The sequence below is a fragment of the Vulpes lagopus genome, chromosome 21 (genome assembly GCF_018345385.1).
Source record: "Vulpes lagopus strain Blue_001 chromosome 21, ASM1834538v1, whole genome shotgun sequence".
In the NCBI taxonomy this organism is placed as follows: Eukaryota; Metazoa; Chordata; class Mammalia; order Carnivora; family Canidae; genus Vulpes; species Vulpes lagopus.
Genome location: NC_054844.1, coordinates 40,494,163 through 40,521,432, shown reverse-complemented (window position 1 = coordinate 40,521,432; position 27,270 = coordinate 40,494,163). Strand labels below are relative to the sequence as shown.

The 27,270-nt window shown below is 37.6% G+C and overlaps 1 protein-coding gene and 1 non-coding gene across 2 annotated transcripts in view; one reads left to right on the top strand and one right to left on the bottom strand.

The window, feature by feature from the left end:
• Nucleotides 1-27,270, bottom strand: part of SPATS2 (spermatogenesis associated serine rich 2) — a 155,522-nt gene that overhangs the window by 57,861 nt on the left and 70,391 nt on the right. Inside the window, exon 2 of the mRNA XM_041736524.1 lies at nt 11,889-12,157. Coding sequence (XP_041592458.1) covers nt 11,889-11,913 — 25 coding nt within the window. The 5' untranslated portion in view covers nt 11,914-12,157. The remainder of the gene's footprint in view (nt 1-11,888; nt 12,158-27,270) is intronic.
• Nucleotides 4,275-4,384, top strand: LOC121480450. Its single transcript, XR_005984971.1, has one exon. It is a non-coding gene; the product is annotated as a U6 spliceosomal RNA (small nuclear RNA).

Sequence of the window (27,270 nt, the reverse complement as noted above, 5' to 3'; positions counted from 1 at the left end):
CTGGGATGGAGCCCCACACTGGGCTCCCTGCTGGATGGAAAGTCTGCTCTTCCCTCCCTTTTTTGCTCCTCCCCTCGTTTGTGCTTTTTTTGTCTCTAATAAACAAATAAAAACTTCAAGAAATGTAAATCTGTTATTAGAATTATTTTTTGTTAAATTAAATGATTTATCATTACGAAGTGCCCCTCCTTCATCCCTAATCATGCTTTTTTGCCTTAAAGTCTACTCTGGCTGAATATTAATATATCCACATTCAGAACAGTTTTCTTTTGTTTAGTCTCTTTTTTAAAATTCTGGCTAAAAAAAAGCACAGCATAAAACTTAGCATCTTAACCATTTCTAAGAGCATAAGTTCAGTAGTGTTAAGTATATTCATCTTATTATACAACTAATCTCCAGAACTTTTCCATCTTACAAAACTACATCTCTGTATCTATTAAGCAACAACTCCCCATAACTCATTATACTCCATAACCCCCAAACTCCTAACAATCACCATTCTACTTTCTGTGACTTTAACTATTGAAGATACCTTCTATAAGTGGGATCATGTAGTATTTTTATGACTGGCTTATTTCACTTAGCATAATGTTCTTAAGGTTTATCCATGCTGCAGCATGCAGTGACCAGTCTTTTAATTTAATAGCTTCCCTGGAGATTATAACATCTATTTGTGACTTGCAAAATTATACTATTAATTGGCAGTTTTACTCTCTTCCTTGATAAAGCAAGAAGTATATGCCTCTCCTAATTTATAGGCCATGACTACTTTGTAAGTTAATTCTCTGTGTGTTTTTGTTGTTGTTGTTGTTGTTGTTAAGATTTATTTGAGAGAGTGAATGAGTTGGGGGAAGGGCAGAGAGAGAAAATCTTCATATAGACTCTCTGCTGAACAGGGAGCCCGACATGAGGTTCAATCTCACAATCCATGAGATCATGACCTCAGCCAAAACAAAGAGTTGGGACGCTCAATCGACTGAGCTGCCGAGGCGCCCCATAATTCTCTAGGTGTTTTAAAATCCTAATAAAACTTTCTTATTGTTTTATATAATCAATATTCATTTAGACTTGGCCATGTATTTGTGGTTTGCTTTGCTATTCATGCCTTGTTCCATCTCCAACCTTCCAACTGGGTCATCTTTCTTCTGTATTCAGAATATCTTCAGGATTTTTCCAATGGGGTTCCAATGGTGACATCTTTTTGGTTTTATTTTTGTGTTTTTTTACTGTTTTTTAAAACTATTTCTGGGCAGCCCGGGTAGCTCAGTGGTTTAGTGCCACCTTCAGTCCAGAGCGTGATCCTGGAGACCAGGGATTGAGTCCCATGTCGGGCTCCCTGCATGGAGCCTGCTTCTCCCTCTGCCTGTGTCTCTGCCTCTCTCTCTCTCTCTCTGTCTCCCATGAATAAATAAATAAAATCTTTTAAAAAAAGACCTGTTTATTTCCACTTCATTCTAGAAGGATATTTTCACTGTATATGACATGTGTAGAATTGCAGACTGGCAGTTATTTTAATTCAGACATTTAAAGATATCATCCGGGATCCCTGGGTGGCGCAGCGGTTTAGCGCCTGCCTTTGGCCCAGGGCGCGATCCTGGAGACCCGGGATCGAATCCCACGTCTGGCTCCCGGTGCATGGAGCCTGCTTCTCCCTCTGCCTGTGTCTCTGTCTCTCTCTCTCTCTCTGTGACTATCATAAATAAAAAAAAAAAAAAAAAAAAAAAAAAAAAAAAAAAACATCGAATGTGGTTCTCACCACAAAACACTTAAAAAAAAAAAATAAAATAAAGATATCATCCCACTGTCCTCTGACTTCTATTGTTCCTATTTGAGAAGTTATCTCTAGGTTTGATTGTGATCTTTTTAAAACTGTGTATTTTTTTTCCTCTGGCTGCTTTTAAGATTTTCTGTCTTTGTTTCCTAGAAATTTTACTATGATGTTCCTATGATGTTTACTATGATGTATTCTGCTTGTGATTGATACTTCTTGAATCTGTGGCTTGATGGTTTTCTTGAATTTTGGGAAGTTATCAACAATATCTCCTCAAATACTCTTCCTTATGCTCTTTCTTCTGCAGTTCCCATTACACATATGACATACCTAATCTCTGTAGGCCTCTAAGTCTTTCACCTTCTCTTCTGTATGTCCTCATCTTTTGACTTTCTATGCATGATTTAGTTTCTTCTAACTTATGCTACAGTTCACTGATTCTTCTCAGATAATACCAATCTGTTTTTTAAAACCAGACACTGAGTCCATAGCTTCAATTACTGTATTTTTCAGATCTAAAATATGCATTACAAAGTAGTTTGCCAGTTGTCTACTGAATTTCTCCATGCTGTCTTTATTTCCTTGAATCTTTTAAGAATAGTTATTTTAAATCTGGTAATTCCAATATTTAGGTCTCCTGTGTATCTGTTCTATTGTCTAATGTTAGAGACAATATTCCATATTCTTATTGTTACATCCCCTCATGTTTCTAATTATTTTTATTGTGTACTAAACAATCTATTTTTAAAAACTGATAATGAAAGTAATCTGTGAGGATTTCCAGAGAGGATCTATTTGCTTTGCACCTATATTACCTCAAACCAATTTCAGGTACTGAAATAATTTAAAACTAAGTTGCAATTCCTACAAGGGTGAGTCTATTTCCACTCATCTTTACTGCTAGGACTCAGTCTCTTGGGGAGTCCTATGCCAGAGCAAGGTGGGGTGGGTGGTCACTAGTTCCTGCTCATACCCCAGAAGGCCCTGAACATTAATCACTGTCCTCTTGGCTCTAGGAATTTGTCACCATTCAGCTTTTCAACTGCTCTATCCTTTTTGCCTATGTTATTCTCCCTTCAAAGTGTTTACCCTCCCTATATTTGGTCTAACGGATTCTTGCATGCACCAAGCATACCCTTCTGGAATAATTTTGAAAAGAATACACTAGAAAAACTTGGGGGGTTTCTTTTTTGTAGTAAGCACATAAATGAGCAGTATAAGAAACAATTTAAACTGGTTCCAAGGACAACCTATTTTTTAAATTGCCTAAGGTAGAAAGATAAGCCACATTTACTTACTTGTTTCCCACCTTTATATTAGATATTTTACCCCTAAAAGGAAAGGAAAAAGAAATATGTGGCCAATTATTTCTAGATATCTTTTGTAGAACAGTCAGCTAGAGCCTAAAATAAAATGTCCTCTTTATTGAACTTCTAAAAAGAGATGGCATTTAAAAAGTATATTAAGAGTATGTAACTTTCAACAAAGAGAATATGGTTGAGAGCAATGAACTAAAAGGCCCAAACACTTGCTTTGGTTCTGTATTAGTTTCCAGTGGCTGCTAAAACAAATTACCACAAATATGGTAGCTCAAACTATGGAAATTTATTGTCATAGTTCTAAAGCCTAGGGATCCCTGGGTGGCACAGAGGTTTGGCACCTGCCTTTGGCCCAGGGCGCGATCCTGGAGACCCGGGATCGAGTCCCATGTCGGGCTCCTGGTGCATGGAGCCTGCTTCTCCCTCTGCCTGTGTCTCTGCCTCTCTGTGTGACTATCATAAATAAATAAAAATTTTTTAAAAAAATAAAGCCTAAATGTCCAAAACCAGTTTCACTGGGCTGAAATGAAGCTAATGGCAAGGTATAGTCATTCTGAAAGCTCTAGAGAATTTGTTCCTTGCCTTTTCCAATTGCTGGTAGGTGTAGGCATTTCTTGGCTTGCCATATCACCCCAATCTCTTGCCCTCATGGTTATGATGCCCTTTCTTCTATCTGAAATCTCCTGCCTCCCCCTTATAAGGATATTTGTGGCTGCACTTAGGGCTCACCTGGATGATCCAGGATAAACTCCCCATCTCAAGATGTTGACAGATGGTAGCTACACCTGTGGTGAACATACAGCATCATGCATAGTTTTCAAATCACTATGCTGTACAACCTGAAACTAATGTAACAATGTGTATCAACTATACTTCAATTAAACTTAATTTTTAAAAAGTAAAAAATCTGAAATGTTTTTAAAATTATAAATTAACATAATTTGTTTCTAGACCGTCTACAATGTATCAAAGTACTAAGCTAGGTATTAGAAAGACATACAAGAACAAAACCCAGTTCTTATCCCAACAGGCTCAGAATCTAATAGGCAAAGACAGGCATACAGTGAATGTTTATAAGTATCACAGATTAAATGGGAGACACAAAGAATAAATAGGTCAGTTCTGACAGTTATTAAAATTTCTTTAAATTTAAAAATTTTATGACTTTATAAAAATACTTTGTAGTGCTCACATCAGTGGTAGCACATATATTAAAATTGGAATGGTACAGACAAGATTAGCCTGGCCCTCATGCAAGGATGACATGCAAATTCATTAAGCGTTCCATAAAAAAAATAAAAAATAATTAAAATTTAAAAATAAAAACAGGTTATAACTCTTGTCTTTAAAAGGAAGTCCTTGGGACGCCTGGGTGGCTCAGCAGTTTAGTGCCTGCCTTCGGCCCAGAATATGATCCTGGAGACCTGCGATCGAGTCCCACATCAGGCTCTGTGCATGGAGCCTGCTTCTCCCTCTGCCGGTGTCTCTGCCTCTCTCTCTCATGAACAAATGAAATCTTTTAAAAAAATAAAATAAAAGGAAGTCCTCACATCCGTTAGGATAGCTATTTATTTATTTATTTATTTATTTATTTTTATTTATGATAGTCACAGAGAAAGAGAGAGAGAGAGAGAGAGGGAGGCAGAGACACAGGCAGAGGGAGAAGCAGGCTCCATGCACTGGGAGCCTGATGTGGGATTCGATCCCGGGTCTCCAGGATCGCGCCCTGGGCCAAAGGCAGGCGCCAAACCGCTGCGCCACCCAGGGATCCCTAGGATAGCTATTTAAAAAGCAAACAAACAGAAAATAACAAGTGTTGGAGATGATGCAGACAAATTAGAACCCTGTGTACTGCTGGTAGGAATGTAAAATGGTACATCTCCTACAGAAAACAAAATGGCAGTTCCTCAAAAAATTAAACAATTACCATTAATCCAGCACTTCCACTTCTGGCTATAAACCCAAAAGAAGTGTAAGCAGGAGTTTCAAAAGATATCTGTACACCCATGTTCATAGCAAGTTATTTACAAAAGTCAGACAGTGGAAACAACTCAAGTACCCATCCACAGATAAATAAAATGTGATTAATACATACAATAGAATATTATTCAACTTTAAAAAGGAAGGAAATTCTGATACATGCTACAACATGGATTAACTTTGAAGACATTATCCTTAGTGAAATAAGCCAGTCATAGAAGGACAAATACCATATGATTCCATGTGTATGAATTATCAAGAGTATCAAATTCACAGAATCAGAAAATAGAAAGTAGGATGGTAGTTTCCAGGAATTAGGATAAGAGAAAGTAGGGAGTTATTGTTTAATGGATACAGGGTTTCAGTTTTGTGAAATGAAAAAAAGTCGGGGAGGGCAGAGGAAAGGAAGAGAGAAACATTTAGGTAGCTCTATATAAAACAAAAAGTAGTGAAGCAATTAAGCAATAGCACAGTACTGGGATTGAGAAACCGTTCATGCAAATCAACTATGAAATTTAAGTCAGCTATTTTAATGTTTCAGAGGTTTAAATATCAAATGTGAAGGTGTTTTGTAGTTGAATAGTTTTACAAGTGGGAAAAGAGGAAGAGAGAGAACTAATGTTAAGTGCAAAATGAAGTTAACAAAAAAAGTACATTGTTCTTACCATTATCATTATAACCTGATAAATATAGAGCAAACATGGTTTTTATGTCCAGAAAAATATTAGCAAATCTGTTTAAAACAGTCTAGTGTACTATCCTCAGAGATAGTGATTCAAAAACAATTTTTTTTTAAAATTTCTACGATGATTCTGAGATACAATTTTGAGAGAAAAAGATTACCTAACCATAATCAGGGTTCCTAAAAATGTTAAAACTAGAATCATTTTGTCTCATCGTTCTCTAGTCTCTGAAGACTCTTTATTTTTATTTTTATTTTTTTTTAATTTTTATTTATTTATGATAGTCACACAGAGAGAGAGGCAGAGACACAGGCAGAGGGAGAAGCAGGCTCCATGCACCGGGAGCCCGACGTGGGATTTGATCCCGGGTCTCCAGGATCGTGCCCTGGGCCAAAGGCAGGCGCTAAACCGCTGCACCACCCAGGGATCCCCTGAAGACTCTTTAAAGTGAAAATTAGGATCATTAGTAATCTGTGGGAATCAGAACTAAACCTATTCCCAACCTTGGATTACCCCCAGAATTGGGTTTCTTTTATCTAGTGCTTGATTCAGACATCAGTCAGGAAATGGTTAAAAGTTATGCATAATTGGGATGCCCGGAGGGCTCAGCAGTTGAGACTGAGCATCTGCCCTTGGCTCAGGTCCTGATCCTGGAATCTGGGATCGGGATCGGGTCCTATGTCAGGCTCCTTGAGGGGAGACTGTTTCTCCCTCTGCCTGAGTCTCTGCCCTCCCCCCACTCTGTGTCTTTCATGAATAAACAAAATCTTTTTTTTAATTATGCATAATTATCCCACTATAAATTCATATTATGAACCTAATAGGTTCTCAAATATCTGCTATGGGTTCTACTCAAAAGTTCTTTTATTTACTTTTTTTAAAGATTTTTTATTTATTCATAGAGACACACACAGAGAGAGAGAGAGAGAGAGGCAGAGACACAGGCAGAGGGAGAAGCAGGCACCATGCAGAGAGCCTGACGTGGGACTCATCCAGGGTCTCCAGGATCACGCCCTGGGCTGCAAGCAGCTCTAAACCTCTGCGCCCCTGGGGCTGCCCAAAAGTTCTTTTATTTGATTTTCAACATCTGGGTGCCCAAGAAACAGTTCCAGTAATCCAAGGGTAAGGCCCACAAGAGATTTTTGGCAGAAGCATTTTTTACCTAACTAGTAAGCCACATAAACCATAGGGCACTTAATATCTAAAGACTTGTCCTCTGTTGCCACTATTTACATAGCTATTCAAGCTACCAGGTATGAAGAACTACTTGTTTTTATTGTTTTAATTTCTAAGCGCTGAGGACCAGTACTTTTCTAAAACAATAAAACTGGGCTTGAGGGTGGCATGAAGAGGTTACAAGTTTTCTCCTTAAAACACATGTATTAAACTGAACAAAACTATCAGAAACAACCTTTTCAGGGCTGTAGAAATCAATCAAAGGCCACAACAAATTACTGAGAAACTGCTAGTGTCTTAGGTAAGAACAATGAAGTCTGTACCCTTCTTGCCTAGGACTGCTCCCATTCACATCTCCTGCTCCATGGAGAACAATAGCTTTAACCAGGACAGGGCTAGCTATAAAAATAGCAGCTTTATTGCCATAGAAGGCTAACTAGAGAGGAGGAAAAACTCCACAGCTCTCTCAGATAAAGTGGATAACTTAGAAATAAATGTAAAAAACAAACAAACAAAAACAAAAAACAACAAAAAAACCCACCTTGCTGCCTTGCTAGCCTGAAGTTGAAGTGTTGGTTAAGTGAGTGGTAAACAAATAAGAAATTTAAAAGGGAAATCCTGGAAATAAAAAAAAACATAGAAAAGCTGTATTCGTTCTCTACACATTCCTAGCTAAATGGGAAACGAGAAACTATGCACGTGCACGGGGAAACCTAAGAGCCAGTGGAAAGTAAAAGTGAAAACAAACTTAAGATCAGCCTGAACTTTGAGGTCCTCCTCAACCCACAGTTTAATCAGCAGAAAATAAAAGCTTAAGTATTTTAGATGTTTAGCAAAACTTCAGTCTAAATCACTGGCTGACCAATAAACACTGCAGACACAGGGACAATCCCTAAAAAGCAAAAGTAAAAAATAAAAATTGGAATTTAAAAATATGTGCAGATACATTTGTGACTGTACACATGGGACAGGTAGAGAGGTAGATATCCTAGTTTATGTCCAGGCTAATTATTTTTAAAATACCTTCAAGAAAATAAAATAAGAATCCAGAGTTAACTATCTGTTTAAAAAAAGCCAAGAAAGAGGGCAGCCCTGGTGGCTCAGCGGTTTAGCGCCACCTTCAGCCCAGGGCCTGATCCTGGAGACGGGGGATGGAGTCCCACATCGGGCTCCCTGCATGGAGCCTGCTTCTCCCTCTGCCTGTGTCTCTGCCTCCCTTTCTCTCTGTGTGAATAAATAATGAAATAATATGAATGAATATTATTCATTCACTCATGAATAAATAAATAAAATCTTAAAAAAAAAAAGCCAAGAAAGAAAGAAAGAAAGACTCATACATAGGAAAAACACCATCAATAGAAACGGACTCTTAAAGGGTCCACCAAGTTGGTATACCTAAGCAACAAAAACTTCAAAACAGCTAATAAAAATATTTTCAAAAAATTAAAGGAAAATACAGTCCTAATGATTCAACAAAGAGAATCCCAATAAAGAAATAGACACTATAAAACTAAAAAAAAATTCTTTTTTTTTTTTATTTTATTTATGATAGTCACAGACAGAGAGAGAGAGAGGCAGAGACACAGGCAGAGGGAGAAGCAGGCTCCATGCACCGGGAGCCCGATGTGGGATTTGATCCCGGGTCTCCAGGATCGCGCCCTGGGCCAAAGGCAGGCACCAAACCGCTGCGCCACCCAGGGATCCCCTAAAAAGAAATTCTAATTGAAAATATAATACCCAAATGAAAAATTCACCAGACTTAATAGCAAATTTGAGACAGAAGAAAAAAAAAATCAATGAAATTGAAAAGAGATCAATAGGAATTAAGCAATCTAAATAAAGGAAGAACAATATGAAAAAAAAATTTGAAGAAAAAAGAAAAATGTTCCTTGGTCACCTGTAGGATAACATTAAGCTTACTGATATACACATCACAGGATTCCTAGCAGGAGAGGAAAGAGAGAAAGGGGCAGGAATAATTTTTTTGATGAAACAATGGCTAAAATTTGATGAAATTCCCAAGAAATCCATACCAAATTCCATCAGTCAAACTGCTAAAGACAAAGAGAAAATCTTGACAAGAAAAAAAGGACTCACAGCAAACAGAGGAACAACAATATGACATATTTAGTGGAAAAGCACATTCTAAGTGCTGAATTCTATAGCTAGCAAAACTATCCTTCAAAAATTAAGATAAAATAAAGATATTCAGATTAAAAAAAAAAAGTCTGAAAGACTCCATTCCTGTCAGACTTGTGTACAAGAAAAACTAAATCCTTCAGGCTGAGAGGAAATAAAACCAGACAGTAACTCAAATCCAGTTATGATATATATCATATATATATATATATATATATATATATATATATATATATATATGATAGTATGAAAGTAGGGAAGAGGAAACAAGGCTATATTGGAAGAGAGTTACTATATTTTACCAGAATTAAGTCAGTATTAACCTGAAGCTTGTGACAAGTTAAAGACGCATAACTGTAATCCTAGAGCAATAAAATGATTTATTTTAATTAATAAAATAACTAAGAAAATAACTAAGAAATAGCTTTTAAAAATCAGAGGAATTAATACAAAGAAGTATAAAATATAGGGATCCCTGGGTGGCGCAGTGGTTTGGCGCTTGCCTTTGGCCCAAGGCGTGATCCTGGAGACCCGGGATCGAATCCCACATCAGGCTCCCGGTGCATGGAGCCTGCTTCTCCCTCTGCCTATGTCTCTGCCTCTCTCTCTCTCTCTCTCTCTCTGTGACTATCATAAATAAATAAAAAATTAAAAAAAAAATTAAAAAAAAAAGAAGTATAAAATATAAAGTAATATAAAGATAAAATTAAAAAAAATATAAAAAGGCAGCAATAAAGCAGGTGCAGAGGAACGAAAAAATAAGATTTAGGAAACAGCAAATAGCAGACATAAACCCAATCATTCTGATAAATACACTAAATGTTGAATGGATTAATCAAAATGCAGTTGTGAGACAGAATAAAAAGGCAAGGGATCCCTGCGTGGCGCAGCGGTTTGGCTCCTGCCTTTGGCCCAGGGCGCGATCCTGAAGACACGGGATCGAATCCCACGTCGGGCTCCCGGTGCATGGAGCCTGCTTCTCCCTCTGCCTGTGTCTCTGCCTCTCTCTCTCTCTCTCTCTCTCTCTCTCTGTGTGACTGTCATAAGTAAATGAAAATTTAAAAAAAAAAAAAAAAAAAAAGAATAAAAAGGCAAGATCCAACCATATGATGTCTGCAAGAGACACTTAAGTTCAAAACACACTGAAAGTGAAGGTTGAAGGTTTCAGTACCACCCTCACCAAAAAAAAAGAAAGTAAGAGGATGAAAAAGATAATTCCTGAAAACAATAAGTATAAGAGAGTGGGAAAAATTAAACTTTAAAGACATATTCTTAGGGCAGCCCTGGTGGCACAGCAGTTTAGCGCCTAGTGCCGCCTGTGGCTGGGGTGTGATCCTGGAGGCCTGGGATCGAGTCCCATGTCAGGCTCCCTGCATGGAGCCTGCTTCTCCTCCCTCTGCCTGTGTCTCTGCCTCTCTTTCTCCCTCTGAATAAATAAATAAATAAATCTTAAAAAAAAAAAAAAGACATATTCCTAGAGACAAAGAACATTTCATAATAAAAAACAATATATCAACAAGATAAAACAATTATAAATGTATATTACTTAATAGCAGAATCCTAAAATATGTAAATTAAAAACTGACAAAACAGGAAAAGTACACAATTCAACAATCGTAGCTGAAGATTCAATGCTAACTTTTTAGATGAAACTGTTTTATTTTAAAGTCTGGAGTCCTATTTTTACTCTAGTATTTCTCATCTGTAGGAGGAAAACAGATAATGTTTCAAACATAACTGGGAAGAAAGCAAACTGAATCATGACAAAGAAGAAACAAACTTTGGTTATAAAAACTTTTCAGTTAATAATCTCATTGCATAAAATAGCTCTTAAGTAATCTAACCATTCCTTAGAACTCAGATTTCCTTTATACAGATTTACTATACAATGAAACTGCAGCTTTCAAAATCACAAGCAGCTCCAGTATATTATTTTCTTAAAATGAGGTTTGTGAACTACCAAGTCAAAATTAAGTTTAAAAGCATTTTCCTTCATATTTAACACATGAGACCTAGATCTACACCTTTGTTTTGAATGGAAGAACATTAACTTTAAATTGAAAATTAAACTCAAAGAGGGAAAAAAGCCAGGATAGCTATGGTCATTCTTCTAACAAATATATTCTAGTTATTGTATAATAATAGTTCTAGTGCTACTGTTAAATTTGTCCCTTTGCATTTTTGCAGCTATTCTAAAAAAGGTGAAAAAGGGATCTTATAGTCTTTCCCAACTATTCTTGGTATTTGATTCTTTGATCTTATATTTTACTTTAGATAAGAAGCTAGAGTGAGTAATAATCCTGGAAGGAAAGCTAAAGAAGGAATCTAAAACTGGAAGCATTTACTCTTGCTTCATTTCCTGTCTCCAATGAAAAAAAACATCAACTCACAGGATATAGAATATCCTGCAGTAAAAGTTATCTCCACCACGGCCTCTAACATATGTCCATACTTCAGAAAATGTATTTTCTAGATGTAGTTGACTTTCCTGCAAATATATTCCAATTTAATACATTTATAAAAGTAGAAAAGCAATTGTTATATGAATTAATTCCCAAACTGAAAACACACAAAACTGTAATCTAATATCCACAATTACTTAGATAATTAAAGAGACAATGGATAAAGTTGTGAATGTTCTATACTCCTCTAAAATTAATTGCAGTCAAGATAAAGAGACAGATTATACCTATCAGAAGTACTGCACTGGGTGAGGGACAATATAACCATTCAAAATACATTAAGAGAACCTTTTAAAAATATATAGATCACCATTCTACATCTATGCTTTTAACAATTTATACCCACATGTAATCTTACCCTTTGAGTTTTGTTTTCTAGACATTGTGGTTTCTTTGATCTCAAAAAATACAGATGAAAAGTATCCTTTTGCCTTGTTTGGGTCCTGACCGTAGTTATCTCTGATTTAAAAGCAGGCAACGGAAGTCTGTAGTTGGAGGTGATAAATACCAAATGCTGGTTATCTGAAATTCTGCTCACTAGCTGTTGATCTCCTTTCCTTCTCTTGTATCAACTTCTTGTCAGGAAATATCATTGCAGACATTCATGTCTCTTTCTCCATGGAGATTCTGGAGGGAAAACACACAAATACATTCACTATTACAGTTAACAGCTACATGTATAAAATTTCTAACAGATACCCAAAAAATACCCGGTATTTTTTCTAAATAAAGCTAGCTATTAAAAGGAAAATACTCTAGAAAGTATGTAGTCATAAAAAGCAATATTTTGCTCCAAAAGAAACTTTAATCTTAGGGAAAAAAACAAACCAAGAAACAGATTCTGAACTATACAGAACACATTGCTGGTTACCACAGGGGAGGTGAGTGGGGGGAATGGGAAAATAGGGGATGGGGATTAAGGAGTGCGTTTGTGATAAGCACCGTGTGTTTTATGGAATTGCTGAATCACTATATCACACATCTGAAACTAATATAACATTGTATATTAATATTAACTATACTAGAATTTAAAAAAAAGAATTTTTAATCTTAAAATCAGACCATCTTCTTAGTTCAGAAAGAAATTGCCTTATCTTCTGTTATCTCAAAAATCTTATCCCCATCTCCACTTCACAAAGTAAAATATTACCTCTTATTACTACCTAAGATCTTTCTTACCACCTGCTTGTCCTACCCAAATCAAGGGTCTTTTTTCTGTTCTAGGATTTCCTGTTTCTAACCTCTCTTCAGGTTTCCCAGGTCAAATATAGCTGCAAGAAAACTGGGGAATGAGGTGAGTGAATGGGAAGAGCACAAAGGAATTTTAGTAAGAAAAACTGGAAACAGTAAATTTCTATTAGTCAATAATGCAGGAAGCAAGTTGTAAAGATACAAATGCTACTTTTTCCCATATCACTGAACTTTAAAAAAACAGATCCTAAGATTTCTGGGTAAAGAAAGCATGAGGATCAAAGCAACTCTTATATTTGGACACTTGACAGGAAAACCCCAGAAGCAAATGAGAACAACCTTATATGAAATACTTTCCAATACAGACGGAGGAAAATGAAGACTAAGTAGACAGCTATGGTAAAGTTAAAAAAAAAAAAAAAATTCACCAAGAGCCTCAACGGATATAGAGAAAAGATTGGTGGTTACCTGAGGCAGGGGGAGTAGATAATGGGTGAAGGGGGTCAAAAAGTTCAAATTCCGAGTTATAAGATGAGTAAGTCACAGAGATGTACAGACAACAAGGTGACTAGCTCATACTATGTTCCATATTTGAAAGCAGCTAGGAGAATGGATGTTGAAAGTTCTCATCACAAGAAAAAACGTTTTATATATGAGATGTTAACCAGACTAATTTTGATGGTCATTTTGCAATATATACAAATTCTTTTTTTTAAGATTATTTATTTATCTATTTATCTATTTATCTATCTATCTATCTATCTATCTATCTATTTATTTATTTATTTATTTATAGAGACACAGAGAGAGAGAGAGAGAGAGAGAGGCAGACACTGGCAGAGGGAGAAGCAGGCTCCATGCAGAGAGCCTGACATGGGACTCGATTCCAGGATCAGGCCCTGGGCTGCAGGCGGTGCTAAACTGCTACGCCACTAGGGCTGCCCTATATACAAATTCTGAGTTATTACATTGTACACCTGAAACTAATACATCACGTCAATTACACCCCAAGAGTAAGAGTCTCTACAAACCACTATGGGACTTGAGGAAAGACAGGCTGAACCTCTGGAGCTTACTATCTTTCAGAGAATTGAGCCAAATTGGGAGAATCAGCCAAAGCCTATGGAATTATATGGAATTTACCATTGGATAGAGTGGACCTGATAGAAAACACTTTTTGAGATTTAGAAGAAAGAATAGAATTTAGATCTACCACAAAGGATTAAACTCTTCAATGGCAAGCTCTTCTCTACCCTCATTTCCTCAGCATAAAGACAAGAGAATGAGGGGCACCTGAGTTGGCTCAGTCAGTTAAGGGTCTGACTCCTGATCTCAGCTGAGGTCTTGATCTCAAGGTTGTGAGTTCAAGCTCTGCATTGGGCTCTACAGTGGGCATGGACCCTAGTTTAAAAACAAAGATGAACCAAAAAAAAAACAGAGATGAAAATAGAATGCATGTGACAGAGGAAAGTCTTCAGAAGAAGAAAAAAAGAGATTGCAATTAGAAAATATTAGAGCAGGGATCCCTGGGTGGCGCAGTGGTTTAGCGCCGGCCTTTGGCCCAGGGCGCGATCCTGGAGACCCGGGATCGAATCCCACGTCAGGCTCCCGGTGCATGGAGCCTGCTTCTCCCTCTGCCTATGTCTCTGCCTCTCTCTCTCTCTCTGTGTGACTATCATAAATAAATAAAAATTAAAAAAAAAAAAAAAAAGAAAATATTAGAGCATTACGGGCAGCCCCAGTGGCGCAGCGGTTTAGCACCACCTGCAGCCCAGGGCGTGATCCTGGAGACCCTGGATCGAGTCCCACGTCAGGCTCTCTGTATGATGCCTGCTTCTCCCTCTGCCTGTGTCTCTGCCTCTCTCTCTCTGCCTCTATGAATAAATAAAATCTTTTAAAAAAAAAGAAAATATTAGAGCATTAAAATGATTGAATCAGAGGATAATCAGGATCAATATAGGGATAAAAAAATATAGAACTCAATAAAGGGAACAGAAAAAAGCATACACATACTATGCATGAAAATTTACTTGAAATAAAGAGATCTGAATCTATTGACTCCTTACCTCCAATCTGCCAGAAGGAACTGGACCACTTCTCATGACCTCTCCTTCTACTACCCTCATCTAAGCCACAATCATTTCTCCCCTGCATTGCTATAATCAGGACGGTAATAGTCTCTTAACTGGCATCCTGAGTCTTCTATCCTGCCACCCTTTAGCTTTCATCTCACTAAAACTGCTTTTAAAATTATAAAATAAACTGTGCCTCAACTCTACTGTTCAAAGCCCTCTAGTAGCTCCCCATTTCATTCAAAGTAAAAGCCAGAGTCCTTACAGTGAATGCCCTAAAAGGTCTTATCTGCTCTAATACCCTGTCCCCAAATCTTCTCTTTACCTGATATAATTTCCTACTACTCTCTCCGTCAGGTACTCCACTCTAGCCATATTGGCCTCTTTATTGTCCCTTTCATACCCTAGATATGTTCTCACCTTCAGGCCGTTAAGGTATTCACTCTGCTAGGAATGTTCATCTTTAGATATCTATATGAAATAATTCCTCACCTCCTTCAGGTCTTTTCTCAAATGCTACCTTCTCGGTTACTCATGAAAAACTACTAAATCTGGGGTAAAAACAGTTGGAGTCTATGGCATTATTGCCTAAAGCTGTTTCCATCACCCCCAGGTCATTGCAAATGTAGTTCTACCAAGGTAGGGAAAGCCATAAAAACCAGCAGTTTCACTCACAGAGAGGGCTGACTTGATTTGAAGCAAAGAATTCCACACCCAACAGCACTGTCAGTAACAATGTGTATTCTTGGTGGCAAATGAACAAGCAAGACAAAGGACCTGAGGATGCTGTTATAGTTGGTACAAGCGATGGACCAGCAGACTAGAATTTTTTTTTTTTTAAGATTTTATTTTCAACTAGAGAGAATTTAAAAGGGAAATCTGGAAGCAAGAATATAAGGGATAAGTGCTCATCCATCCATGCTGGAAAGACCAGAGAGGACCCACTAGGAGCCTGCAAAAACATGAAGAAAAACATGAGAGGACCCAGTGGAAAGTAAAAGTTTGAGCAGACTTTTAAAATGTCTGAATTTTGGGCAGCCCCTGTGGTGCAGCGGTTTAGCGCCGCCTGCAGCCTGAGGTGTGATCCTGGAAACCCGGGATTGAGTCCCACGTCGGGCTCCCTGCATGGAGCCTGCTTCTGTCTCTGCCTCTCTCTCTCTCTCTCTCTCTCTCTCTGTGTGTCTCTATGAATAAATAAAATCTTTAAAAAATAAAATAAAATAAAATAAAATAAAATAAAATAAAATAAAATAAAATATCTGAATTTTGAAGGAGCTCCTCCACACACACAGAGATCTACTGGTAGAGAGTGGAAGCTCTACTAGCTCAATGCATTTAGCACAATCTTTTTGTTTTTGTTTTAATTTAAATTCCATTTGCCAACATATAGTATAATGTTTGGACTAGGACAATCTTTGTTGACAAGTGGTTAACTGACCACTAAGCTATATAGATACAGGTATGATACCAGGAAGACAGACTTAAACATAAAAACAAATTTAAGGGGATCCCTGGGTGGCGCAGCGGTTTGGCGCCTGCCTTTGGCCCAGGGCGCGATCCTGGAGACCCGGGATCGAATCCCACATCAGGCTCCCGGTGCATGGAGCCTGCTTCTCCCTCTGCCTGTGTCTCTGCCTCTCTCTCTCTCTCTCTATCATAAAAAAAAAAAAAAAATTAAAAAATACAAAACACTGAGCAGATATTAGCAGTCACACACTGGGGAAAAACATTCCACAGATTTAGTCCAGGCAACAAAACAAAACAATCCTCGATGGGAAAAACAAATCAGAATCCAAAGTTGCTACATTATGTAAAATATCTAAGTTTTGACAAAAATTTATAAGACATGTAAAGATGCAGGAAAGTATGATCCGAATTGAAGAATGGTTAAAAAAAAAACAAAAAACACCATCATGGAATTGAAAATGTCTTAGAGTAGGTCCAAATGCCAAACTAAACAAGTAAAACCTTAAAACTGTTTTAAAGGACTGAAGAAAAATACAAAGACAATGCCTCAAACAGAAAATGTCAACAAAAAGAAATCAGTAAAAAGAGGCAACTAGAAATTCTAGAGCTGAACACTGGAGTAGAAGAAAAAAAAAATCTGAAAAACAGATACCTAATTTGAACAGAGAAAAGAATACAGGAAAATAAAGCCCCAGAGACCTATGGAAACAACATCGAGTATAACATACACAAATTAGGAATTCCAGAAGTGGAGGAAAAAACAAAAATAAAGACCAAAAACAATACAAACGCCCAATGCGGAGCCCAATGAGGGGCTTGAACTCATGACCCTGAGAGCCCCTATAGATCAATTTTTTTTTTTAAGTATCAGTTTGCAGGGAACCTGGATGGCTCAGTCAGTTAAGTGTCTGACTCTTGATCTCAGCTCAGGTCATGATCTCAGGGTTGTGAGATCCAGTCTCATATCAGGCTCCATACCAGGCATGGGGCCTGCTTAAGATTCTCTCTCTCCCTGTCTTTAAAAAAATCATCATTATCACCATTATCATCATCATCATCACCTACAGACTCTAGAAGCTCATTTACCAGGAAGCAACAATATAACCAGTTGCTAATTTCTCATAAGAAACAAGGAAAGTCAGAAGGCAGTGAAATGACATATTCAAAAATACTGAAAGAAAACTGTCAAGCAAGAATTCTATATTCAGCAAAATCATCTTTAAAAAATGAAGGTGGGGAAAGAAAAGAAAAGAATAAAAATGGAGATAAAAAAAAAATGAAGGTGAAATACAGACATCCCCGATGACTTAGAGAATCCATTGCTAGCAAACCTGACTTAAAAAAAAAATACTGGGGGCAGCCCCGGTGGCGCAGCGGTTTAGCGCCGCCTGCAGCCCAGGGCGTGATCCTGAAGACTCTGGATCGGGCCCCACATCAGGCTCTCTGCATGGGGCCTGCTTCTCCCTCTGCCTGTGTCTCTGCCTCTGTGTGTGTGTGTGTCTCTATGAATAAATAAAATCTTAAAAAAAAATACTGAAGAAAATCTCACAGGCTGAAAGAAAATGACACCAGATGGTAACCTAAATATACACAAAGAAATGAGCACTGGAAAAAGTAAATATAGGTAAATATATAAAAGACTGACTAAAGATATTTTTATTTTCTTCTCTTAAATTCTTTAAAAGATTGTATAATGCAGAATAACAATACTCTACTTTTTTGGTTTGTAATAAATATAGACATAACAGATATGGCAACAATTTTACAAAGATGGGAAGCTAACTTATAGAATTAAACTAGTATTAAAATAGATTGCGATAAGTTAAGATGCATTTTATAATGTTCAGAGCAAGCACTAAGAAACTAACTCTCTAACTCAGCACCTGAAAGCCTCTGCATTTTAAATTATATATTTCTTTTTAATTGACCACATTAATTATTTCTACCTTGGCACTTGGTGGGTAGATCATTGTTGCTTTTCACAGCATTAATAAACCCATTCACTTTTTCTCCATGTGATTAAGACTTCAAGTTACATATCACATTCTTAAATTGGCTTAGTGTACAGACAATTCTGTCTTTATTAAACAAAATATACATCAAGTACTTATTGAAAAGGAGTGCTGGGGATCCCTGGGTGGCGCAGTGGTTTGGCGCCTGCCTTTGGCCCAGGGCGCAATCCTGAGGCCTGGGATCGAATCCCACGTCGGGCTCCCTGCATGGAGCCTGCTTCTCCCTCTGCCTGTGTCTCTGCCTCTCTCTGTTTCTCTCTGTGTCTATCACAAATAAATAAATAAATCTTTAAAAAAAAAAAAAAAGGTACATTAAGAATGAAACACAACCCTGGATGCTCTATCCTTTATGGGTCTGTATTTCTCCTCTAGAAAATACAAAGAACAAAGTCCTCACTCTCACAAAAACTGGAGGAAAACTCAGTAGAAACTCAACACTCCAAATGCCTGGGTGGCTCATGGTTGAGCATCTGCCTTTGGCTCAGGTTGTGATCCTGGGGTCCTGGGATCAAGTCCTGAATCAGGCTTCCCACAGGGAGCCTGCTTCTCCCTCTGCCTATGTCTCTGCCACTCTCTATGTGTCTCTCATAAATAAATAAATAAATAAATAAATAAATAAATAAATAAATAAATAAAAGATTTTTTGAAAAAAGAAACTCAGCACTCCTTTTCATTTTTTTTAGAGATTTTATTTATTTATTCATGATAGTCAGAGAGAGAGAGAGAGAGAGAGAGAGGCAGAGACACAGGCAGAGCAAGAAGCAGGCTCCATGCAGGGAGCCCGACGTGGGATTCGATTCCGGGTCTCCAGGATCGTGCCCCGGGCCAAAGGCAAGCGCCAAACCACTGAGCCACCCAGGGATCCCCTTTAATGTACTTTTTTTAAAAAAGATTTTATTTATTTATTCATGAGAGACACAGAGAGAGAGGCAGAAGCAGGCTCCATGCAGGGAGCCTGAGACTCAATCTCAGAACCGCAGGACCACGACCCGAGCCAAAGGCAGATGGCTCAACCACTGAGCCACACAAGCATTCCTCATTCTTTTTTTTTTTTATTTTAAAGATTTTATTTATTTATTCATGAGAGACACAGAGAGAGGTAGAGACACAAGCAGAGGGAGAAGCAGGCTCCACACAGGGAGCCCAATATGGGACTAGATCCCAGGTCTCCAGGATCACACCCTGGGCCCAAGGCAGCACTAAACTGCTGAGCCACGTCAGCTGCCCTACTCATTCTTAATGTACTTAAAGTCTGGTGGCTTAAAGGGCAGATTATGAGAGAAAACAAGACAAATACAAGGGAAGAGAGGAGAGAACCCCAAAATAGGAAAAACAAACAAAAGATAACAGTACAACAAAAGAATTAAAATCATACACTAAAAAATAACTACTAACACACAAAAAAAGACAATAAAAGAGAAACAAGGAAACAGAAAAGACTTAAGACATACAAAAACAAATACCAAAATGGCAGAGGTAAATCCATCTATATAAAGACTATATTAAATATGAATGGATTAAAGACTCCAATCAAAAGACAGAAATTGTCAAGTTGGATGGAAAACAAGAGATCCAACTATCTTCTATCTACAAGAGACACACCATAGATTCAGACACAAAGTAAAAGAATGGGAAGAGATGTATCATGCAAATACCAACAATAAAAAAAAAAAAACCAACAATAAGAGAACTCAGAAAAAGACTTTAAGACAAAAAATATTACTACAAAGAGAGAGATATATCATATGAAAAAAAAGGTCATGACATAGGGAACATATAACAATTACAGATGTATATTCACCTAATAACAGAGACCTAAAATACATGAAGTGAAAATGCACAGAACTGAAAGAACAGACAATTCAACAATCGTTGAAGACTTCAATACCCCACTCTCAGTAAATTATTAAAAACCCAGATAGAAGATCAACAAGAATAAGGTCTCTAATAAGAAAAGAACATTTTTTTCTTTTTTTAAAGATTTTATTTATTTATTCATGAAACACACAGAGAGAGAAAAGCAGAGACACAGGCAGAGGGAAAAGCAGGCTCCCCATGGGGAGCCCAATGTGGGACTCGATCCTGGGACTCAGGATCACACCCTGAGCCAAAGGCAAATGCTTAACCACTGAGCTACCCAGGCATCCCACACATTCTTTTCAAACCCACATGGAACATTCTCCAGGACAGATCATATGCAGTGCCAAACATCAGTAAACTATGGCCCAACGGCCAAATCTGGCCCCATTGTCTATTTTTATAAATAATGTTTTATTCAAATAAAGCCATGCCCATTGGTTTATGTCATGTGTATGGCTGCTTCTGTACTACTCCAGCAGAGATAAGAAGCTTCAACAGAGACCATATGGCCAATGAAGCCTAAATTATTTCTTATATGGCTCTTCATAGAAAATCTGATCAAATCCTGTGATTCAAAAGAAATCTTTAATAAACTTAAAGGAATTGAAATCATATAAATTAAGTTCTCTAATTTCTCAATAGAGTTCAATCAAAAATCAAGACCAGAAGGAAATCCAAGAAATCTCCAAATATTTAAAAGTTAAACAATAAACTCCTAAATAATCCATGGGCCAAAAAAAGAAATTGCAAATGAAATTAGCAAAAATTTTAAACTGAAAGAAAATGAAACCACAACATATCAAATTTTATGAGATCCCCCTGAATCAGTAATTTAAAACCTCCTCGTACCACACAAAAAAGCACAAGGCCAGAGAACTTCTATAAAGTAGTATTTTAAAAAGAAAGATTAATTCTCAAAAAAACTCTTTTAGAAAGTATAGAGGAAAGAACATTCTAATTAATTTTATAAGGCCTATGTAATAAGCAAAATTCTAAAGCTATCTCACCAAGATTCCCAACCCTTACTTATTCTATCAAATATAATCCAAGTACTGCTATGAAGAGACTTTCAGATGTAATTTTAAGGTCATAGACTTTAAAATAAGGAAATGAATCTGGATTATCCAGGTGGGCCCAACCCTAATTGCAAGAGCCCTTAGAAGGGAAGAAATTTCTTTGTCTGTAGTTAAGAAAGATACATCTGAGAAGGTGCCTGGGTGGCTCAGGCAGTTAAGACTTGGACTCTTGATTCTGGCTCAGGTCATGATCTCAGGGTGGTGAGATCAAGTCCCACACTGGGCTGTGCACTTGGCAGAAGTCAGCTGGGGATTCTCTCTCCTTCTCCTTCTGTCCCTCTACTGCTCATGGGTTCATGGGTACTCTCTCTCAAATAAGATCCTTAAAAAGAGAGAGAGAGAGAAAGGAAGATACATCTGAGAAATCTGACAGAAGGAAATGTCAGAGAGATCTAAAGTGTGAGAGGAATCTGACCTGTCATTATTGGCTGAGAGGGGCCATGAGGCAGGAAATGCAGGGGGCCCCTAGAGCATTACACTGGGGCATTAAAAAAAAAAAAGAATGACACTGGAGCCAAAAGCCAGCAGGGAAACAGGAACCTCAGTCTTACAACCACATGAAACTAAATTCTGCCAATACCTTGAATAACCCGGGGGGTGCAGATGACGACTCATCTCTTCAGAGAAGCCTTCTCTGACAACCCTAAATAGAACAGTTCCTGACACCCCCAATTCCTTACACTGTCCTATTTTTATTCTTACACCTTATTACTACCTAGCATATAAATTATCTGTTGTTCTTCTTCCTCAATCAAATGTAAACTTCTTGAGGACAATTTTTACTCTATCACTCTTGTATCTCTGGGCCTAGAACTATACCTGGCACACAGTAGTTATACAATAAATTTGTTGGCTGACTGAATGAATGAAGTGTACCCCTTGAAGTGTCAAGGGCAACCATGACAGTGACATGGACAAGTTCACTTTGTAATGAATAACTCCTTAAACTGTACACTTACAATATGTACATTTTCCTGTATGTATTATATTTAAAAGAGATTTAATGCTATTATTCATCAGAGAAATGCAAATTAAGAATTGTAGTAGAGGGGGACCTGAGTGGTTCAGTTGGTTAAGCATCTGCCTTCACCTCAGGTCATGATCCCAGGGTCCTAAGATCAAGCTTCATGTCAGGCTTTCTGCTTAGCAGGGAGTCTGCTTCTCCCTCTCTCTCTCTGCCCCTCTCCCTGGCTTGTGCTCCCTCTCTCTCTCAAATACATTAAACAAACAAACAAAAAAAAAACTTTAAAAAAGAATTACAGTGGAATAACTAAAATGAAAAAACAGACAATACCAAGTTTGGTAAGGATGTGGACCAATTAGAACTCTCACATAATGCTGGTAGGAATGTAAAATGGTACACATATTGGAAAACTGTCTGGAAATCACTAACTAATATAAATATATACCTACCCTATGACCTAGCAATTTCACTTGTAGGCTTATATACCCAAAAGAAATAAACATGTCTATAAACAAGAACATCAACAGCAGCTTTATTCATAATAGCCCCAATATGGAAACAAGAAAATATATACATTTTAGTGTATGTATCTCCGGGTTGTGAGATCCAGTCCCACATCGGGACTCTGTGCTGGGGATGGAGCCTGCTTAAGATTCTCTCTCTTTCCTTCACCCTCTGCCCTTCCCCATCCACGATCTTAAAAAAAATCTATTCAGTCAAGCATTTTTCCAAAATGGGAACAAAAGGTATGGAACATTATATTAAATTAATTAGTTTGAAATATAGGAAAACTAGTAATCAAACAAAATGTAAAAATATTAAATCTGGATGTTTATATTAATTTCTTGCTGCCTATTAAATACCTAAGCAAATTCAAAATGGTCAGTCTTGGATTAGCTACAGCTTAAAAATCTTCAGTTAGTTTTGATCTAAAGAAGTGCATTGTCACAGACCACACCCCTAGAATCAGCTATACAAACAAGCTATTGGGAAGCCTGGGTGGCTCAGGGGGTTAGCACCTGCCTTTGGCTCAGGGCGTGGTCCTAGAGTCCCAGGATGAAGTCCCACATCAGGATCCCTGCATAAAGCCTGCTTCTCCCTCTGCCTATGTCTCTGCCTCTCTCTCTGTGTCTCTCATAATAAATAAATAAAATCTTAAAAAACAAACAAATAAACAAACAGCTATTGGTTTGTAGGCCTCTGTATAACACAGTGACTCTCAAGGTAGAGAAATGCAAAGAGAATGGACATGTACAGCTTTAAAACCTATTACCTTGACTTATTGTTATTTATATTTATTTTTTCACTTCAAATCACAACAAAAGAAGGCATAAGTTTTTCATATTCACTAGAATGAGAACATGGGTAAAAAGAGATGAGAAATAGAAAAAGTACAATAGAGGCTACAAAAAACTAGGGGAGGGGGGGTCCCTGGGTGGCTCAGCGGTTTGGCGCTTGCCTTTGGCCCGGGGCGCGATCCTGGAGACCTGGGATTGGATCCCACGTTGGGCTCCCTGCATGGAGCCTGCTTCTCCCTCTGCCTGTGTCTCTGCCTCTCTCTCTCTCTCTCTCTCTCTCTCTGTCTATCATAAATAAATAAAAATAAATCTTAAAAAAAAACTAGGGGGAAGAAGAAAAGGGAAAGTTAGTGTTTAATGGGTACAAGTTCTTGTGGGAGATGAAGAAAAAAAGTTTGGGGTAATAGTGATAATTATACAACACGGTAAATGTATTCAATGCCACTGCTTTATACACTTATGAATGGTTAAAATGACAAATACTACATTTTGCATTTATATTCTAACTTCAGAAACAGACCTCAAACAACCAAAACGATCTTAAAAAAGAAAAACAACAATCACTTCCTGATTTCAAGACATTGCAAACCTATAGTGTTCAAGACAGTGGTATTGGCATAAAAATGGACATTTAGGCCAATGGAATAGGGAGCCAAAAAATAAACTCATATATGGTCAATGATTTTTTTAAAGATTTATTTATTTATTCATGAGAGACACAGAGAGATAGAGACATTGGCAGAGGGAGAAGCAGGATCCCCACGGAGAGCCCAATGTGGGATCTAGGATCATGCCCTAAGCTTAAGGCAGTTGCTCAATCACTGAGTCATCGCGGTATCCCTGGTCAAATGATTTTTAACAAGGGCACCAAGATCATTCAATGGAGAAAGGACATTCTCTTCAACAAATGATGCTGAAGAAACTGGATATATATGTACAAAAGAGTAAAACTGGGCCCTTACTTTACACCATATTAACAAAAATTAACTCAGATGAAATAAAAAGCTACATAAGACCTAAACCCCTGGAAGAAAAAAAAAAAAGAGGAAAAACATGATATGGGATTTGCAATGACTTCCTGTGTATGACATCCAAAACACAGTCAAAAAAAAGCAAAAGCGGACAAATAGAACTACATCAAACTTAAAAATTTCTGTACAGGGGCGCCTGGGTGGCTCAGTTGGTCATGCCTTCAGCTCAGGTCATGACCCCAGGGTCCTGGGATCGAGCCCCACATTGGGCTCTGCTCAGCAGGGAGTCTACTTCTCCCTCTCATTCTGCCTGCCACTCCACCTGTTTGTGCTTTCTGTCAAAGAAACAAATAAAATCTTTTTTTTTTTTAAAAACAAAACTTCTGTACATCAAAGTAAATAATCAATATGGTGACAAGAAATCTATGAAATAGGAGAAAATATTTGCAAGTATTTTTTATCAAATATTTCCAAGTATTTTATCAAAATATTTGAAAGCAGTTAATATCCAGAATACATTTTTAAAATTCCAACTTCACAAAAAAAAAAACCACCAAGTAGCCCAATTTAAAAATGGTCAAAGGACTTGCACTGACATTTCTCCAAAGATAAACATATGAAAAAAAAAAAAAGATAAATGGCCAACAAGCAAATGAAAAGATACTTAACATCACTCATCATAGAGAAATACAAATCAAAAATATCATCTCACACCCATTTGAATGCTGCTACCAAAACAAACAAACCCTAGAAAATCAGTGTTGGCAAAGATGTGGAGATGTAGGAACAAATGTTCACTATTGATGTGAATGTAAAATAGTGTAGCTACTATGGAAACAGTATGGAGGTTCCTCAAAAAATACAAAACAGAAGAACTACCATCCTCATCCAGTAATCCCATCTCTGGGTATATATCCAAAAGGGCTGAACGCAGGATACACAGAGATATTTGCATATCCATATTTATTACCGCACTACTCATAATAGCCAAGAGGTGGAAGCAATCCAAATGTCCATCAATGGATGAATAAACAAAACATGGTAGAGGCACAAAATGGAATATTATTGAGCCTTTAAAGAAAAGTAAATTCTGGGACTCCTGGCTGGCTCAGTTGGAACAGTGTGACTATTGATTTTGGGGTCGTGAATTTGAGTCCCATGCTGGGTGTAGAGATTGCTTAAAACAAATTTTTAAAGAAGGAAATTCTAGGGGATCCCTGGGTTGCTCAGCGGTTTAGCACCTGCCTTGGCCCAGGGCGCGATCCTGGAGTCCCGGAATCAAGTCCCACATCGGGCTCCTGGCATGGAGCCTGCTTCTCCCTCCTCCTGTGTCTCTGCCTCTCTCTCTGTGTCTATCATAAATAAATAAATAAATAAATAAATAAACAAACAAACAAACAAACTTTTTTTTTTTTTAAAGAAGGAAATTCTGTTAACATGCCACAACATGGATGACCAGGGACATTATACTAAATGAAATGTCACTCACAAAAAAAGCCAAATATTGTACAATTCCACTCATATGAGGTATCTAAAGTAGTCAAATTCATAGAAACAGAAGAGAGAGGGAAATGAGACACTGTTGTTCAGTAGGTATGGAATTTTAGTTTTGCATGATGAAAAATTTCTGGAGATCTTTTGCACAACTATGTTAATATATTTAACACTACTAATCTGTATAATTAAAAACAGTTAAGATGGTAAATTTTATATTATTTTTTACCATAATTAATAAATTTATTTTTAAAATTTTCAGAAATATACTTATTAAAAAGAAAGAAATATACTTATTTGGGGAAAAAAATGAGAAATTTAAATAAACATGGTTGAATTAGCATAATCCATCACCATTAGTGGAAAACCAAACTGAAGTACATGCTTTACTGCTGAGGTTGTGTGTATCATTAATATAGCAGTGTAGCAGATGGTTAAGTGAAGTCTCTAAAGCCAGACTGCCTGGGTTTCTATCATAGCTCTACCACTTGCTAGATGAATGACTTCAAGCAAGCTACTAACCGTCTCCATGTCTCACTTTCTTCAAATGCAAAATGCAAATAATGCTAGCAACTTCCTCACAGGGCTGTTGCATGGGTTGGTTTTTTTTTTTTAAAGATTTTATTTATTCATGAGAATGCACAGGGAGGAGAGAGAGAGAGAGGCAGAGACACAGGCAGAGGGAGAAGCAGGCTTCATGCAGGGAGCCCGACGTGGGACTCGATCCAGGGTCTCCAGGATCACACCCTGGGCTGCAGGCGGTGCTAAACCGCTGAGCCACCAGGGCTGCCCTGTTGCATGGTTTAAATGAGTTCATACAGATGTAGCATTACAACAATGCCTAACATTTACTGAAAACCACCCAACAGGGATCCCTGGGTGGCTCAGCGATTTAGCACCTGCCTTTGGCCCAGGGCATGATCCTGGAGTCCCGGGATCGAGTCCCACATCAGGCTCCCTGCACGGAGCCTGCTTCTCCCTCTGCCTGTGTCTCTGCCTCTGTCTCTCTGTGTGTCTTTCATGAATAAATGAATAAAATCTTTAAAAAGAAAAGAAAAGAAAAGCATCCAATAAACACTGGAAGACATTAACTGCAATGAAAGATGTGTTCCCTAAAACTAAAAGGTTCCAAGAATCATAGTTTATACAAGTTACTTAACAAACCAATGGGAATTTTACTAATATTATGGGTTTACAAGCAAAAGGTCATAATTACAGGTATAGTTAGAGCCTTAGAATGGTAACTCCATTAAATTTGGATGATGTGCAATTACTCTAAAGAGAGTGAGTATATTTTTTAAGTCGTAGGGTACACTAAATCCTCATCTTCCATAA